Source organism: Camponotus vicinus, unplaced genomic scaffold (genome assembly GCF_025532165.1).
Source record: "Camponotus vicinus isolate PSW18456_S1 unplaced genomic scaffold, iyCamVici1.0 SCAF_2, whole genome shotgun sequence".
Lineage (NCBI taxonomy): Eukaryota > Metazoa > Arthropoda > Insecta > Hymenoptera > Formicidae > Camponotus > Camponotus vicinus.
Genome location: NW_028141956.1, coordinates 5,336,850 through 5,354,052, shown reverse-complemented (window position 1 = coordinate 5,354,052; position 17,203 = coordinate 5,336,850). Strand labels below are relative to the sequence as shown.

The 17,203-nt window shown below is 35.3% G+C and overlaps 5 protein-coding genes across 7 annotated transcripts; 3 read left to right on the top strand and 2 right to left on the bottom strand.

Moving 5' to 3' along the window:
* Nucleotides 1-309: 309 nt before the first annotated feature.
* LOC145966032 (uncharacterized) lies at nucleotides 310-7,182 on the bottom strand. The gene is made up of 3 exons (XM_083089710.1): nucleotides 6,654-7,182; nucleotides 1,290-1,511; nucleotides 310-946 (listed from the first exon to the last, which is right to left on the bottom strand). The coding sequence occupies exons 1-3, from the start codon at nucleotides 6,730-6,732 to the stop codon at nucleotides 765-767; spliced, it is 483 nt and encodes a 160-aa protein (XP_082945836.1). The 5' UTR covers nucleotides 6,733-7,182; the 3' UTR covers nucleotides 310-764.
* On the top strand, nucleotides 6,667-9,030 carry LOC145966030 (uncharacterized). Its single transcript, XM_083089707.1, has one exon. It carries the CDS (start codon nucleotides 7,722-7,724, stop codon nucleotides 8,880-8,882), a length of 1,161 nt encoding a protein of 386 aa, XP_082945833.1. The 5' UTR covers nucleotides 6,667-7,721; the 3' UTR covers nucleotides 8,883-9,030.
* A 49-nt stretch (nucleotides 9,031-9,079) lies between these two features.
* On the top strand, nucleotides 9,080-10,508 carry LOC145966031 (tetratricopeptide repeat protein 12). Of its 2 annotated transcripts, XM_083089709.1 has the most exons (5): nucleotides 9,080-9,180; nucleotides 9,285-9,470; nucleotides 9,533-9,736; nucleotides 9,837-10,229; nucleotides 10,309-10,508. In XM_083089709.1, the coding sequence occupies exons 2-5, from the start codon at nucleotides 9,335-9,337 to the stop codon at nucleotides 10,341-10,343; spliced, it is 768 nt and encodes a 255-aa protein (XP_082945835.1). In that variant the 5' UTR covers nucleotides 9,080-9,180; nucleotides 9,285-9,334; the 3' UTR covers nucleotides 10,344-10,508. The 2 variants fall into 2 exon arrangements, with proteins under 2 accessions (XP_082945835.1, XP_082945834.1); XM_083089708.1 differs by lacking the exon at nucleotides 9,080-9,180 and having other exon boundaries at nucleotides 9,192-9,470.
* LOC145966028 (UPF0415 protein C7orf25 homolog) lies at nucleotides 10,206-13,195 on the bottom strand. Its single transcript, XM_083089706.1, has 4 exons — nucleotides 12,040-13,195; nucleotides 11,299-11,731; nucleotides 10,672-11,192; nucleotides 10,206-10,587 (listed from the first exon to the last, which is right to left on the bottom strand). Exons 1-4 carry the CDS (start codon nucleotides 12,187-12,189, stop codon nucleotides 10,501-10,503), a joined length of 1,191 nt encoding a protein of 396 aa, XP_082945832.1. The 5' UTR covers nucleotides 12,190-13,195; the 3' UTR covers nucleotides 10,206-10,500.
* On the top strand, nucleotides 12,158-16,780 carry LOC145966027 (zinc finger protein 346). 2 transcript variants are annotated; one of them, XM_083089705.1, is made up of 8 exons: nucleotides 12,163-12,654; nucleotides 14,537-15,028; nucleotides 15,224-15,297; nucleotides 15,448-15,600; nucleotides 15,690-15,784; nucleotides 16,058-16,368; nucleotides 16,438-16,503; nucleotides 16,611-16,780. In XM_083089705.1, exons 1-8 carry the CDS (start codon nucleotides 12,615-12,617, stop codon nucleotides 16,760-16,762), a joined length of 1,383 nt encoding a protein of 460 aa, XP_082945831.1. In that variant the 5' UTR covers nucleotides 12,163-12,614; the 3' UTR covers nucleotides 16,763-16,780. The 2 variants fall into 2 exon arrangements, with proteins under 2 accessions (XP_082945830.1, XP_082945831.1); XM_083089704.1 differs by having other exon boundaries at nucleotides 12,158-12,654; nucleotides 16,058-16,503.
* Nucleotides 16,781-17,203: the final 423 nt, after the last annotated feature.

Here is a 17,203-nt window from a genome sequence, read left to right as displayed (position 1 = left end):
AAAATTATCATAAACGCAGTCCATTATGCCATATTCTTTACAACCATCACATATAAAAATTTGACGACTAGTGCGAGTAGTAACACTTTTATATACATATATATCTCAGATAAATGAAATAAATCAAAGTCTCATGAAAAAATATTTCTTTATCTTGCAATTAATTCAAATTAATTAATTTATTATAATTATGTGTGTATATATATATATATATGTATATATATATATATGTATATATATATATATATATATATATATATATATATATATATATATATGTACGTATGTATATATATATATATATATATATATATATATATATATATATATGTACGTATGTATATATAATTATATAAATTATGTATTATAAATTTATAATTATGTATGAATTTTATATCAATCAACAAATTTGACAGTCTGATCCTGCTTATAAAAATGTAATTACTCGCGCGAGTGCGTCTTTGCATTTGGCCTCGTAATTCATTTCGCTCCCCATCTCTCATGTAGTTGAACCTTTTCCGCTGATGCTTGCACGCAATTACATGGTAATGTTTCTTAAAAGTAAAACACACAAGCGTCGTCGATTAAATATATGTACGTGTATCAAAGTTTACTAGAACTCATCACACTCGTAACTACGTACATATTATCAAGAGAAGCGTACATTGCTCTCGTTTATTCCCGCGAGTTTTGGTCAAGTGCCTTTTATGCACGTTATATGTGCATTTATTCGCGTTATAAAATTTTTCCTTTTCCTTTTTTACTTATGCTATCGGCGGATCGTCGTCGTCGTCGTCGTCTCTCGTGACTAGGACATTACCATAACGATTGTGTCGATACTGCCGAAATCGTTGTAGCCATTTGTATCGTCTCGCACCAAAATACAGTAGTACACCGACTACTATGAGGAAGGTTGGTATTAGTAGACCTGCCGCTACGGAGCTCCCTGAATTAAATTGATCGAGATTTTAGTCATCAGCAATATTGCCCAATTGTTGCTGATTTATTTTTAGTTTATATCGGTTTTTCTATCTTCCTTATCATATCAATAAATAAACAATAACGAAGCTAAACAAAATTATCTAATCGCGAGCTAAGATATCCATAAGGGAACCAACTATGTTGCTTCCTAAAGAATATTCTTGAAAAAATAATAAATTTTAAAACTGTACAATATCCTAGCAATGGGAGAAAGCCTTTAAATCTTTCACAAGATCTACATTTTAGGAGCAAAGCAATATTCAACGACGCATTAATTTGCTTCAATGTGTTTTTCGACGTGCACGTACCTCCTGACTCGGATCTATGCTCAGGCTTAAGGGTGGTAGCGTCGACACTCGCTGCCGCAGATGTAATTCTAATACATTCGCCGTTAACTAAATGAAAATCTCGCTGGCACTTGCATTGCGGCTTCTCGCCGTTGCTGCTTATACATCTCTCATTCTTACCGCATTGCACGTTCCCCAGCATCGATATATCGCACGACTTCAAATGCGTCCCATCGTCGCTTTCTGAAAAGAATCGCCGTCAATACATTAAAGATGAATGAATCGCTGAGAAGGAGTTGCGACCCAAGCGCGACGTCAGCATTCTTCCAGCTTGCATGTAAACTGACTCATGATTCAGATCTTCGCTTCATGTGCTGCTCTGTACGTATCTCAAACGAATTAATAAAACATTAAAACATTTCTTCTCATGATATCAATACAACAATTTAACATTTTATGGAAAACTACAGAATCTCAAAAATTATACTTATATAATGACTATATAAATAATATATAATGAATGTATAAATAATATAACTCTCTTGTCATTAGACATAACATTTATATCTAAATGATAAGAAGAAAAACATTAGATATCGGCAACATGTTCCAAAACAGGAAATAGACATTTATAGACATTATAGAAATCAAAGACTATAAAATAATAATCAATAATATGAGTCATCACGTTCAAGTTATATACAATTTAATTCAAAAATTTTAATACCTTAATTTATTTGAATTGAAGTACTTGTTAATCAATCATCTGTTGCGGAACAAGAAAAAATCCTTGTTTATTTAACGATGCTATTAAATATGTTATATGGTGCTAGAATGATGCTATTAAATTAGTTCATTATATCGTCAAGTCGACACAAATCATATTCAGATAACTGTAAGCATAAGACAATTTCAAAATTATAATTGTAATTTTTTTTTTTGGAAGATAACTTGATTTTTAGTCCTATATTATTATTATATTATCCTACATTATCCTACATTATTATTCATATTAAAGGAACAATTTGATAAACACAACAGAAAGAGAAAATTTGAATCATATTTTGGTTATTACAGATCACACCCTATTCTTGTAAGAGATTAACTATTCTAAGAACACATTAAACACATATTATTAAACAATCTTGCATTTAGTATACACAGATTTCACGAAATGTGTGTCATACAAAAAACTTTGTTTAAAACTAAACTTCTCTTCGTAAGAAGATAAAGCGCAATTACTAAGCAATAAAACATACAAGATAAAGAGCCATTACTAAGCAATACAACATACATCGAAATATACATCAATGATTCCATGCATCGTGCTACAATTAATCAAACGTGTCACGTTTCTTATTCCTTATCGCCGACCAACTATTTCGTTATCTCATCGAGAAGACACAAAGGGGCACGAAGATGAATGACATTTTCGTAACTCTATCGAGCCCGCGTGACACATGATTGGCTGAATCAGTTAATTGAGACGAATTCGTTTTATCAACAGTATACACGGGGGTTAACTGAGGCTGAGAATCAAGCGTATTAAGGGACCTGTTTTTGATTTAAGATGACTGGTGTGGCATTAATTCTATAACATCATTCCCGACATGATTTGCTTCGTTGAAATATTGACAAGGAAATATGCGGAAATAAACATTGTTACTGTTGCCCGTATAAATGTGTCCGTTGTAAAAGAAATATATTAAAAAAAAATTTTAATCATTATGTCAACATTTTTATCATCGCGAATAATTTAATATTACATTCACATTATAAATACGATCCTACAATGCTATCAGATTTTACATCAATCAATCACAAAACACACTAGATATAATTGCATAATTCAGATCGAAACTGTCATCGATGTCAAGTTTTGACAATTCCGGAGGTTCAAAATATCGTATTCGGTTTCGATTCGTTTATTATTCTCTAGAATCGCGTCATCAATACAATAGGAGGGAGAAACGAACGTTTTTTCGCGATAACGTCGTAAAATCGGACTGGGTGAGCACAAAGAGTCTGTTCAGGAAGTACACAACAGCGAATCTTTATTAAACTACTCCAGAATCGAAAGTTTCCGTTCGAAAAGATATTACTCTTTACCGCGAATTAAGAATAATATATATACACACATATATGTATGAGAATTATTTAACGCCATTCTCTTTTCTCTAAAATAAAATCGGATTTGAAACGATACCAAAACAAAAAATGAACAATTGTAATCATTATGAACAAATAATCGTTTAAAATCGAAACGACTCTAGATTATTTGCGTACAAAATAATTTATTATAAAATCTTAGTCCATATATCAGAATCGGAATTTCCAAAGTAAATAAAAAGGTTGCAAATGCTAATATTAAGAAAAATGTAATTAATTTAACAATAAAGTGATTGTGATTATGTATATAATATTTAATGCCGATTTTTATACAATTTGAACGATAGAGTTATTGCATTTTGAATTATTATATTGAACAATGTATTGATAACAATAATATCAATACAATTAATATCAGTCTTAAATGTATATTTCGAATAAAATGGAAGATATAAAATCATATCAGTTTATTGTTATTGTTATCATGACATTTTAGATAAATAATCCATTGTGGCTGATACAGTAGAAAATAATGAAAAAAATACAAAATAAAGACCCAGTGCCTTGGCACGCAGATTCTTAAAGTAACGCGTTATGACGATAAGACTTTCAAACTCTCGAAAAGAAATATTCCTCGCGTGTTTTCGCTCAATTTCAACTATCCAATTTCGCCGGACCGAATTTCGCCACGTAAACACGAGTTCGCCAAAAGATTTCATGTGCAAGCGTAATACAATACTCCACTATATACTTATCTCGTTTATTATGCATAAGCCACACACGCAAATACATGTACACTCACGTAAGACAAAAATTTTGACTTTTGAATTTAAAATATCAGGACATATTTTACATATGCATATTTTTTTAAGAAAATTAATTGAAGAAGAAATACAAGAGAAAATGCGAAAGACGCTCTGCATCGACCGATATTATTAAGTAAATTTATTTTTAATCGATGATTATATTTCGCGTTATTAATACTTTGTATATTTTTTTATTATTGCGTACAAATGCGTAAGGAAACGGCCACGTGTGGTATACGTGCAATTTAAATAAACCAATGTATATAAGAGTGCAAGGTGGGCGAGGGAAGTCGCGCATTTCTTCGCCTACTGAAGGCGCTTTAAAATATGCTGCGAAATATACGAACCGATGTTTGCGCACACGCGAATACCGTTATGCCAGTTTTCTTTTCGATGAATTCTTTACGCATACACTTATATAATCTTCCGGTTATTTAAATTAATAAAAGGAGTTTCGTGCTGCAACGTGTAAGAAACGCGTGCAAGAGCGTCGCTTTCGATGATGATCCAACCGACACAAATATGCGATTAATAAAAGCGAATAAAACAGGATCATCGGTATTATAAAATCAATTGCGGCAGATCCATCCTTATTGTTTTCGAATAAACTTTTATATATAAAAAAACAATTTTTTAAGATGAAGAACAAATTTTCTTTGATACATCATAGCATTGATATGTATTGAATAGTGCAAAATGTATATATTATATCAGTATGCATATATGTATATGTACGTGTGTGTGTGTGTGTGTGTGTGTGTGTGTGTGTGTGTGTGTGTGTGTGTGTGTGTGTGTGTGTGTGTGTGTGTGTGTTCTTAATTGAAATGCGTATATTTAAAATGTAATCTCATCTCTATTAGAAATATTTTTTTTTATAAAGTGTCAACACAAAATAGAGAGTGGAATAAAACAAAACAACCATAAAACAATAATTAATTTATTTCATAGAAAGTATCATGTATCAAAGTATCAAATATCAAAAGTGACAAAATGGAAAGAGAAATGCATGCAATAATATGTATATTCTTATATATATATATATATATATATATATATATATATATATATATATATATATATATAAGATAAAAATATCCAGCTCGTAAACATAATTAAGCGGAAAAAAATATAATTCGATATTTCATAATGAACTTATGCATCACGATGTCGATTTCTACCCCGAAGCTACTAACGATTATGTCATGCGAGCAAAAGGTATATCAGATCGATATGAATCGATGGATCGACAACGCAACACAAGATAAAAAAACACAATTCGTCTTTTTAAAGAGAAAATATACCATTGCAGAAAATATTGCTTGTATTTAAACATCATTAAAAGTCATTTAAACGTCGTTATTCGGGAAAATACGCTTGTGCAAGGAAGCGTTTCAAATTAGTTTTAATTTCGTAATGCGGATGACACAATGTAAAAACGCAAAAAATTCTTAATTAAGATGCGTATAAGTTAGTTCTAAGTAATGCATGATGCAGTAGTTATTTAATTGATTATTTTAAAAAATTGATATGAAATGCATTTAATCGATATTTAATTACAAAAACATAATAAAATATATATATATTTCTCTATTTATATGTTATTATTTATATATAATTTATATATTAATATTTATATTAATATTAATATTTATATTAATATTAATATTTATATATTTTACTTCGAGATATTTTATCTTTAAATTCAACGGACATTATGTCAACAGCGACTGTCGCTACTGACTCAAACGAAATTTCCATCGATATCTAAGTTTTTCAAAGTAACTCGTATTTTTAGTTTGACTTTGTCAACCTTGGCGCCAATTATATATGTATTTGCTCTTCTATCATATCACATGCAATTATTATAAAGCGCGATATCGCTAAATTATCGCTGTATGTATTTCCTGTAATTCCTTGAAAAATATAAAAATGCACTTTGCAAAGACTACATATATACATATATACTAATATATACGTAAGATGTATTTCAAATAACTTCGAAGAGAATTACCAGAAGTGTATTTCCGTGGAAATTTTTCGCGTAGCAAAAAGTACATTCCCGACGCTATATGTGAAATTACCGGAAACAGAAATGCGTCACGTGTCGATCTCGATTCCGCGTAATAGCGCGGAGGGTGCTCTCTCGTTTCTCGAATCGGAGATTTCGAGAAAGACAGAGATGAACCATAGAAACGGGGAGATGAAAGGGACAAGGGGAGACAGAGAGAGAGAAGGAGGGAGAGACAGAGAAAGAGAGACAGGAGAGAGAAGCAGAGAGAAAGAGAAAGAAAGAGCGGAAGAAGATTATTGTGACTAAGTTGGGGTGACTGCCGTGGATTGCTCGGACGAGCTAATTTCGCGACCGCTTCAATTTACCAACGAGACAACAGAGGCTTGACAGAGTCTCTCTCGCATTTTATGCGGGGATATTTAACGAAAATGAATATTACGCGCTTATGCGTGTACTCACCTGCACGGCCGAGCGCCGACAGGACAACAAGAATCGCCACGATGAGATAGCGGAAAACGTTGATCCGCGTGGTCTGCATTTTTCCTCGACTTTCTTCCTGTTTTCCTTGCGTCGTTGTCTCGCGGCTCGCCGATCACATAATAACAAACGCGGTTATTCAAAGGTCGCCCGCTACGCTCACTCGCGTCACGCTCTCTCTATCGCTCTCTCTGTCGCGCACTTGCCGCCGCCGCGTCGTCGTTGCCGTCGTTGTCGCCCCGTCGCCTCGTCGGGAAAACGGAGTCGCGCTTCTCGAGTCTTACGCCTCGCCGGTTCCAAGCTCAACGGACGCGCGTCAGCCGGCGGCGCATCACCGTTCGTCGGCCGGCCGCCACCGCTTTTGACAGATAAATGCTACGCCGCGCGCCGCGGAACGCGTTCAATCATCTGTTATTAAACGACCATTTGCAATTATCGAAGCCAATTGCTCCGAGGAGTCGCCGTCGTCGCCGCCGTCGTCGCCGCCGTTGCCGGTCGACTGTTCGTTCCGTGGCTTCGCGACTGCAGCGCTTCGAGATATCGAAACGCGCCGCGTCGCGGCGCAGCGCGGCAATTTCGAAATCGCAAAAATATCGCGCAGATTCGCAACTCCAAATTCCATCTACATCGTTCAAATTTCTAATTCGATGCATTATACATTCGCTTTCTAATATCCATCAAATGCTAAACGATCCTTGAAAATGCACACTCGATTCGATTTATAGTCTCGTGTGCGAAAAACAATAAACATTAAAACTAATTGTAAGAGCAACACTAGCCGCAACAATAGAAGATTTTTTTGTGCAAATTGTAGGATTTAGAAGATATATTGATGCGATTTATAAATTGCGACATTTCAAATATATATATATATATGTATATTATGTGCTTTACGGAATCCAGCTATATACGTTGACAAGGGAGCAGCTTGTATAGAACGACAACAGCGGCACGTGTGTGTCATGGCGAATGCTGTGTCAGAAACGCCGCAAAGTGAGTCTCGCATTGCTTGGTCGTAAAACCGACGTAAACTGACTTAAAAGCGTCGCTATGAAGGAGGATTCCGTATTGAGTTTCAAATGGCAGAGCTTTCCCTCACATTTGGTGGTCTCCCTTGACACATGTTACGAAAAACAACAGTTCGTCGACCTTTCGCTGGTATGTAAAGACAACACGATCCTGAAATGTCACAAGATGGTATTGGCTAATTCCAGTTCGTTCTTCCGCCGATTAATCATGGCCAACGATCATCCGCATCCGATGATCGTCCTGCACGACGTCGAGGCCGACGATCTCAAGACTCTCGTAAACTTCATGTACTGCGGCGAGATACAGGTAGTTCAGAGCGAGGTTAGAAGGCTGCTCAAGCTCGCCGAAACTCTGGAAGTTACCGGATTGCGGCATATCCCATTGTCAGTACTATCCGGAGAAGGTGCCAACAACACTGTGAAGGAGCACTGCGATATATGGAAAAAAACTGCCACGGTGTCACGATTAAAGTTGGAGGAAACTAGAAGCTCGCCCAGCAAAAATAACAGTTCTGAACAGGACATAAACACAAAAACGCAGAGTAAAGTACCCGTACAGCCAAAGCTTATTCCGAAGATAAATCCTCACAAGACAGCGATTAAAGTTCCTCATGATACGACAAAGAAAAAGGAGGAGATCAGTATAAATGAGCTATATCAACGACTGGAGAACAGCAATTCTGGTATCAGCATCATAGACATTAATGATATGCCGAGTACAAGTAAGGGATTACCAAATATACCTACATTACAAAAAAGAAAAGAACCTTCGGATTCTGTAATCAATTGGCCGCATGTATTATCCACGATTGATAAACCGTTACCGTTCAAGAAATTACGTTGTATCATGGACGAAATAGAGATTACAGCGACAGGAAAATCGCCTGTTCCTGTAGTAGACAGTAAACAAAATGACCCTTTAGATAGAAGGAAAGTTAAGAAGAGTTCCAATGAAGATCACAGTATGAACACAATTTATATAAAGGATGAAATCGACATATCTTCGGACATGGAGGAAGATGTGGATATGGATCCTCTTGAGGTTGACGATAATGACAATGAGAATTCAGAAAACAGTAAAACGCCCACACAACAGTTCTTTCCACAGATATTATACTATACATTAAAAGCTCCACCTCCTCCTCACACAGAGTACTCTGCTAGAAAAGGTCCAAACAGTTAATGCAAAATTTCATAAACTGGAAAAGAATTATATAAAAGTTTCATTTATATATTACGTGTTTTGTCATATGATATACTTTAATATTTATATGACAATGATATACTTTGATATTTATATGACAATGATATACTTTGATATTTATATGATATTGCTCTCAATTGCTGTTATTTTCTTCAATGTTTTGTTACATCGTAACTTTTCATAATAAAACTATACAAGATAAAATTTGTTTTACAATTCAAATCCTGTTTAAATAATAGTCTACCAACACTTGCAGTAATTTAATTAATTAATACTGGTTAGTATAAATATATAATAGATATATAGCACAACAAATCATAACTATGACAACATTGTTATGTTTCTATAGAAACAAATTACTTGATATTTCTTTCTATATAGTGCATATGCCAGCTTTCCTAATTGTTTATACAGTTTTTATATAAAAAGGAATGGATGTGAATACAAAGAATGAAATAAATTGTGATAAAATAGAAGAGACAAGTCATATTATTAATAACTTAAGCCCTGATAAAAATGTAACTGAGGAAGAGTTTCAAAATTTCATGCATCGTGTTACCGAAGTAGGTAGGTGTTCATATGACTACATGTCACAAATTTCTATTTTTCAATAATATTCCTTATTCAAGAAAAAATAGTTAAGAAGTTAGCATCTTCTGATCCAAAGGAGCAAGAATATGGAAAAAAGTTAGCCGATGAAATTTTAGAAAAAAATATTCAAAAGGAAATTTATGAAGATGGAGAGATAAAAATTAAAACTAACCGATCAATAATTAATAAACATTCTTCAAAAGAAGATAATTCCTCCAATGATTCAAACAAAATGTCCCGAGGTAAGTTTGAATATTACAGTACTATCATTAAACAAATGTAATTATAAATCGATTCAATTTGCATAGAATATTAAAGAGAAATGTTTTATAATTTATGTAGAAACGTTTATAAAGAGCATAGAAGATGACGCTAAAAAACGGACTGAAGATTGCAAAATTAGAAATGAACGAGCAGAAACGTTAAAGAGAATTGCAAACGGTGCATTCAAAGAAGGAGATTACGAAAAGGCTGTGACTTATTTTAGTAAAGCTTTAGAACAACGTAAAGATTCGTCTGTACTATGGAATAATCGCGCGTTATCGTATATGCATCTCGGATTATTCGAAAAAGCCTTGCACGATTGCGAATGGGCGTTAAAAGTGAATAATTCAAATTTAAAAGCTCTTTTGAATAGTGCTAAATGTTATATAAATCTTGGAAACAAGGAGAAGAGTAAAGAATACATACAAATAGCCAAAGAAAGGAATCCTCATTTCAACAAATTTATTAATGGTATTGTTGAATATATATAATTTTTTTAAATAACTTAATTTCATATCACTTTATATAACAACTACTTTGTATTTTACAGAATTTGAAGAAAATTTAGAGATGCAAAAAATTTAATCAATTCAATATTCATATAATTAATGAAATATAGTAGAATTTCTCAAAGAGATAATATCAAATATTGTTTCAACGTATAAAGTAATATAATAAATTAGCAATAAAAATATATTTGTAGCATATACTTTCTTTGTAATTGCCTAAATATTAAGTAATATCAAGATAGTTCTATTTTTACTGCATTACTTTCTTTCATCTCTGATAAAGATCTTGGTTCATGTAAAAAAACTGTACACTCAATGCCCTGGAAAAGCATATAATATGGTTAATATAGTATAAACTTGTAAAAAATACACAGAGATTAATCCTATATGATGCATATGTTTACCTGCATACGTGCCGCTCTTACAAATCCTTCATTGGCAGAAACAGTGATACTTTTCATATTTTCGCCCGTTGCGAAAACCAATCGCGATCGATCTTTAATTTTGCCGCCTAAACGCAATTGCATAACTCGACCAGTAGTTATATCATCAACAATTCGAACTTTTTTTAACAATTCGTGAGCCCGCAGCGTCTCTTTTGGACCACCAATGACATCGATGATATTCATAAAATTATTGTATGCTGTCTGACAAACTATGAGTTCCTTCTCATGAAACAAATTTTCCAGAATTGGTTTTATGGGACGTTTTCTTTCCATTTCGGATTGTTGTGTAAGCAGCGGTTCGCGATAAATATAATTATTATATCCATTAGACATATTTGTAACATAAGCCAATAGTGTTGATACATCCAGATTCAGGAGTTTAATCTCAGTCGAGAGTGCAGATGTATTTAACGAATGTAAATCCAAGTCCTGCTCGGAATCATCCACAGAATCTTTTAGCAACTCCAGTTCATCGTGTTCTACCTCCAAAGAATAAATATACAAGAATAAATATATATTAGTCAAATTATTTTCATACACTATATATAATTGACTTTCTTTGGATATTTATCATATTATACTGACTGTTTAAATTCTCATTATCCACATCTATTCTATCTCCTTCAACTATAATGCCCATTTGTTCCAAACGTAAAGCTAGAGGAATCTCTATGCCATAAGCAAAGTGGAATATCACATCTGGTGGCTTGTAGTGATATAGATGACATTTGCTACACATAAGATACGAATTAGCTTGATCCAGAACAGATTTCTGCCCATATTCTCCTTTACCGAGGGATATCAAAGTTAATGCTCTAGCATTTCTCGCTATGACTTTTATCCATGAAGCACCATTATTACATACTATATCAACTTCTAGACGTGACTTTTGATATTTAAAAGGTCTCATCACACTGATGAGATCCTTTGCGCAGGATAATCTAGTCACTATAGCATTAAGGTGAATCAGATTTGTGCTCTGTAAGTGTTTCTTCTTCAAGTTTCCTCCACAATGCACCTTTGCAAAAAGAAGACAAAATTATTAATCTGCTAGAGAAATTTGTACTGATTCTATTCCATCAGCATAGCTTCTAGCTTTTTATCTATGTCTATATGTTACAACAGATTTTACTATTATCTTAAATGCATTTGTTCATTGTCTGTATTTAAAATAAATAATGTATGTATACAAGCTTTACAAAAAGTAAACTAAAAAAGGGAGCAACATATTTAACATTGATAACAATATATATATAGACAATTTAGTCAGCCGCGATTAACGCTATTTAATTTTTAGCAAAATCGACAAAAATGTACGTATCTTACTTTCTCTAGAAACTTTATCTCTTGTTGAATCTTTCGTATCAGTTTCTCAATCCCGTCAATCTTATCCTCGAGTTTTAATCGCTCGATCATATTGCGGCCATTGGCGATTTTCTCCTCGAGGCATTGAAACAGCTCGTCCTTGTCTTCCATGGTCGCGGAGTCTCCATCGACTGTCCGAACGAGCGAGTCCTTTCTATCGTCGCACGTGACAATTCCGTGCGGTGTGCGAGAACGTCGACGAGCGTAGTGCGCGCGGCCATCTTACGCCGCAGGTCAATATCACGCGCCGCGTAATGTCGTCGGCTTGTGTCAAAGGTAGCTGAAATTAACCTCACAACTTTTTCGCTCCGACAAGTGACAGTCGATGCCGACGTGCGCGAGTCACGGTGCGACGTTACGTGCCGTTGCAAAACGGTGACGCGGGGCAGTGTCAGTGAGTGCGAGACGACGACGCGCCGACAGCTGACTTGCTCGAGCGCGGCGGAGTCACAGTGTCATCGTGAACCGCGGCGCGAGCCTGTCAAGCCTCTGGCCGGACGGAGATAGTTATCGCTCGAATATAAAATTTCGCAGAGATGTCCAGCGCCAAGATCATAGAGAACCCAGAAGTACCGGGTGAGTTGGTCGGCTCCGGAACGAACGCTTCTCTTCCCCTCGATTCGTTCCGTCGCTTCGCAATAACATGCGCCTGTGTGTGCGACACAACAGAGCACAAAAACGTCGGTGTCACGAAAGAAAAACGAAGTAAAAAAAAATCGGCTCCCGGCCGTGACGAGATTATTCGTGGAATATTTTGTCGGTCCACCAGATGTGCAAGTCGGGAGATCGACAAGTGTGGTGCGGATTTAATCCGGCATCAATTGGAGCGTACTCGCTATGAAACTGCCATCATGATCCGCCGGACGATTAGATGATTAGCGTGTATGCATTGACGAGTAAATTGTACTCGTAGGAGCGCACGTAGATCACGCGACGCATAACACATTATATACGTGTATATAGATTTGACCTGTAATATGATTTCCGGTTTCGGTCAAGGTTTTATTAAGCATAGTCACAATATTTACTACCGCTTTATGTCGATTCATAACAGGAGTTTATCAATTAATCCAAGGCATGTTTAAAAAATCCAGATATCCAAATTTCTTTTAGATAAAAATAAATTGATATAAAACTTCAAGTTTATATGTGTGATAAAATATTTAAATATGTATATACAAAATATGTATAGATGTACATATTTAAATTATAATTAAAATTAAAGTATGATATAATAACGTTTACCTAGTGAGAAATGATAAGTCGGATAGACGTCTAAGACGTTTAATAAACGTCTATTAGACATCTATTAAACGTCTTAGACGTCTATTCGACTTATCATTTCTCACTGGGTAAGTAACAGATTCAGCAAAAAATTATGCTTAATAATTGTAAAATATATTATATAATTCTCTAAGTATAAATGATAATAAATAATGATAATAATGATAATAAAGTATAAATGATAATAAGTAAATAATATAAATGATAATAAATATTAATCATATCATATTTATATTAAAATAATATAAATAATAATAAATATTAATTTGCGTATATCAGAATATTCCAAAAATGAAAAAAAATGCAACTTGGAGTCTTTTTTGTCTGTCATCGTACAATATTCATATTTATATAGAAGCTGTGCTATAAAATATGTATCTGTTATGTACATTAGTTTGCAAATAATATTCAAGTCATCAAGCATTTAACGAGCGTTGAAATAAATTATGCCATAACTGTGACGTAAATGTGTGATAAGCTAAATATATGCAGTTGTCTGGACGCTCGGGACGTATTATCGGTGTGAAAACTTTAAAGAACGTAACGTCGTGTTGCTTTTGTACTCAGCCGATCGCGAATTAACACTACGTGAATGTATTGCGGGCAATTAAATATAATTCCCTCGTAAATTATAAACGCGCGATAAAAGCATCTCGCCACGCAAAGCCATCGCTTGTTTCTTCAGTCGCTTTTACATTTTTTCGCAAAACCGGAAGCAATTTGCTCGCTGTGGCAATTAACGCGGTCGTAAATTTCTCGAAATTTTGATAGATTGAACACCGGTTCGTTGTTGAATATATTGTAATCCGGATGCACTAATAAACTCACTGTTCGGATGCACTCGATCAAAGTTAAAAAACTCTCTTTATTCGCTTATTTTACTGTTAGAGGCTAAATAATGGCGGAAATAAATTTAAATAGCAGCAAATAATACAAAACATGGACCGCTACATAATTATTTTACGTGTCGTAAATTTGAGAACTTTTTTGTGACAAGTTTGAAAAATTGTCGCAGTAAACAGCGGGATACGATTTTCAAAAATAGCTAGCTTTTTTCCTTTTTTTAAGCGAGAAAAATGTGCTACTGTTCCGGGATGAAGAGCCCATTTTTCTTGCCTCGAGACTCGGATGATCCTCCAGAAAACTTTCGTTTATTTCAACTTTCTCGCAATAGGATTCGAATGCTTTCTGCCACCGCCACCACCGCCGCCGCCACCGCCGCCTCCCCCGCCACCACCACCGCCTTCTTCTTGTTTGAATAAAGCCTTGGACAACAACAATGGGCACTCGACAACGACGCAACAGCAACGAACGACGAGCGAGAACGTGATGACCGTTGCAACAGCACCGATAGCGACCGCCAACGACGGGGTTCCTTCGACCCTTGGTACGTTCCCGAACGTACTCCCTGTGCCATCGAGCCCGTACATGCTGCATCCGACGATGCAACCGCAAACTCCCGGACAGACGTCAACCCCGACCCCATGGTGGATACCCACCGACAGCGATACCTCGGACATTTACGCCCAATGGTACGATCCGACCTATAAGGGTGCATCAACCGCGACAACGGTCTCCCCCGCGGCGACACCAGCCATTGGGAAAAACAAGAGCAAGAATTTTTACAAACGCAAGAACGAGTTTATCGATCCCGCACAGGATGCAGGTAACTAAAGAGAGTAGTGCGTTTTAAAAATATATCCGACTTTATAAAATCTATGTTGTATGATGTAAATCTTAAAATGGAGAAAATAATGAGTTATTATATATATATATATATATATATATATATATATATATATATATATTGTACTATGAATATTTAAGCGAATATTAATTCTTTTGCATCGATTTCTCACAGAAAAAGTGGCGAGTGCGCAGAGGGAATTGTCGGCACTGATGAAACCGCTCAAATGTGATCTGTGCAATGCAGTCGTAAGCCTCGGTTAATCATAATTGGATAATTAAAATGAATCTTTCCATTTAAATTTAGTTTAAATTCCAAGAATAAGTTCGCGATGTATAGATCCCTCACGTTGAAAAAATTGAGTATCGTATATCGATGAAGCAAATCGTACTTTGCAGATGAACTCCACGTTGCAAGCGAAATTGCACTATGACGGCAAGCCGCATCAGAAAAAAGTATCCATGTTTCTCAATCAGAGCGTTAAAAAACAGAAAACGGAAGATGGCCAAGTGAGCAGTACGACCAATAACGACTGGCAAAACTACTGTGATGTAAGAGGCCTCCAAAATGTGTTTTGCCTAAAATTATGTATTTATACATACATAAATTAATGTACCTCGCATACGATCTGCATTGCTAGATATGCAAAACGTGGTTCACTTCGCAAACAGACGCCACGCAACACTACGCGGGCAAAAAGCATATTAGAGCAGCAAACGGTGGGCCTCGTGCAAGGTATGTAGGTGCATATACACCATGTTTCTAAATTAATCGTTACATTAATAATAATAATTATATATATATATATATATATATATATATATATATATATATGTAGGTGTGTGAGTGTGTGTGTGTGTGTTTGTGTGTATATATGTATATATATACAATAAGAAATTTAATTTAATAATATCAATTTCACACACTGTATAGCGCGCACGTTGATATTGTAGAGTGAGAATTTAATGCGATTTCATAATGACAATAATAAGATGTTGTGTTTCATAGGCCCTCGAAAAAGTCGCAGAATCAAAATCAATACAATCAGGTGGATTCGACGGGTCGCTTCGGAATTGGAATGGCTTTCCAGGCGGACACGCAACCCGCGCCGGCCGCGGCACCGCCAGTGGTGACAGAAACCGCCGCTACGCCAAGTCCAGCGGCTGCATCCATCTACGCAGCATCATCGTATCTCACACCGTTGCGTTGCGATTTGTGTGGAGTTTCGGCCAACCGTCAGGATCAACTAGAGACGCACAAACGCGGAGCCCGACATTTAAGGATGTTAAGGCTCAATGGACTCGCTGTGCCTGAAACCGGTAATATCCGTGAACGAGATACATATACATTGCGCGATAATTTGTTGAATCTTCTTATTCCAATTTCAGTTGAAAACGAAAACGTGTCTAACGTCTCGGAATCTATAGATTATTCTATTTATCGGACACCATCGGGTAAGGAAATATATACATGTAATATATAGAAAAAATTCGAAAAAAGAAAGTTTAGTTGCACGATTAATAAAATATTAGCAACAATGGATTCTTTTTTTGTTTTGCAGGTCAATATTACTGTGCACCGTGCAACCTATCATTGAATTCGGAGACTACGTTTGCTCAACATGTAGAAAGCAAGAAACATAAAAATCAGTCTAATCCAAAGTTGCCCAATGCCGTAGTAGCGGCAAAGAAAGCTAGATTCAAGAAAAAATAAAACCGCGATAATTACTTTTTAATGCAATAACATAGTATTCCCCAGTTCCATTTCTTTAATCAAAACCTTGATTATGCTTTTGTTTCCGTGTATGCGTGTGTTTTTATTTCACATGGACTTGTATGACGAGAAGACGATCTTCGTTTGAAACGTTTGAAATGTTTGAAATGTTAAAAATGCAATAAACTGTGATAAACTGTTAAACATTGAAGTATTTTCGAAATCATAGTCGCGTCTTTTGGAGCGCGGATTATTAAAATTTTCGTACGCCACCAAATTTTATTAAATCGCAGACGGAAGAGTATTGCAAATTAACGTGAAGATAGATCGAGCGTTGGCACGACTGATGAGAAACGTAAATGTGTTAGTTACGCGGAACGAGTATATTTAAATTAAATACCGATTAACTCTAGATTAAATTTGCAGTAAATCGAGCGTGAT

What these genes read in the sequence shown, in the direction of transcription:
- LOC145966032 (XM_083089710.1), bottom strand. Translation starts at nt 6,732, where the DNA reads ATGCAGACCACGCGGATCAACGTTTTCCGCTATCTCATCGTGGCGATT. An exon ending in GTCGGCGCTCGGCCGTGCAG is followed by an intron (nt 1,512 to 6,653) that starts GTGAGTACACGC and finishes GATTCTTTTCAG; the next exon opens with AAAGCGACGATGGGACGCAT. An exon ending in GCATAGATCCGAGTCAGGAG is followed by an intron (nt 947 to 1,289) that starts GTACGTGCACGT and finishes AATTTAATTCAG; the next exon opens with GGAGCTCCGTAGCGGCAGGT.
- LOC145966030 (XM_083089707.1), top strand. Translation starts at nt 7,722, where the DNA reads ATGAAGGAGGATTCCGTATTGAGTTTCAAATGGCAGAGCTTTCCCTCA.
- LOC145966031 (XM_083089709.1), top strand. Translation starts at nt 9,335, where the DNA reads ATGGATGTGAATACAAAGAATGAAATAAATTGTGATAAAATAGAAGAG. An exon ending in GCATCGTGTTACCGAAGTAG is followed by an intron (nt 9,471 to 9,532) that starts GTAGGTGTTCAT and finishes TCCTTATTCAAG; the next exon opens with AAAAAATAGTTAAGAAGTTA. An exon ending in TTCAAACAAAATGTCCCGAG is followed by an intron (nt 9,737 to 9,836) that starts GTAAGTTTGAAT and finishes TAATTTATGTAG; the next exon opens with AAACGTTTATAAAGAGCATA.
- LOC145966028 (XM_083089706.1), bottom strand. Translation starts at nt 12,189, where the DNA reads ATGGAAGACAAGGACGAGCTGTTTCAATGCCTCGAGGAGAAAATCGCC. An exon ending in AGATAAAGTTTCTAGAGAAA is followed by an intron (nt 11,732 to 12,039) that starts GTAAGATACGTA and finishes CTTTTTGCAAAG; the next exon opens with GTGCATTGTGGAGGAAACTT. An exon ending in TAAGAGCGGCACGTATGCAG is followed by an intron (nt 10,588 to 10,671) that starts GTAAACATATGC and finishes ATGCTTTTCCAG; the next exon opens with GGCATTGAGTGTACAGTTTT.
- LOC145966027 (XM_083089704.1), top strand. Translation starts at nt 12,615, where the DNA reads ATGTCCAGCGCCAAGATCATAGAGAACCCAGAAGTACCGG. An exon ending in CGATCCCGCACAGGATGCAG is followed by an intron (nt 15,029 to 15,223) that starts GTAACTAAAGAG and finishes GATTTCTCACAG; the next exon opens with AAAAAGTGGCGAGTGCGCAG. An exon ending in AACGGTGGGCCTCGTGCAAG is followed by an intron (nt 15,785 to 16,057) that starts GTATGTAGGTGC and finishes TGTGTTTCATAG; the next exon opens with GCCCTCGAAAAAGTCGCAGA.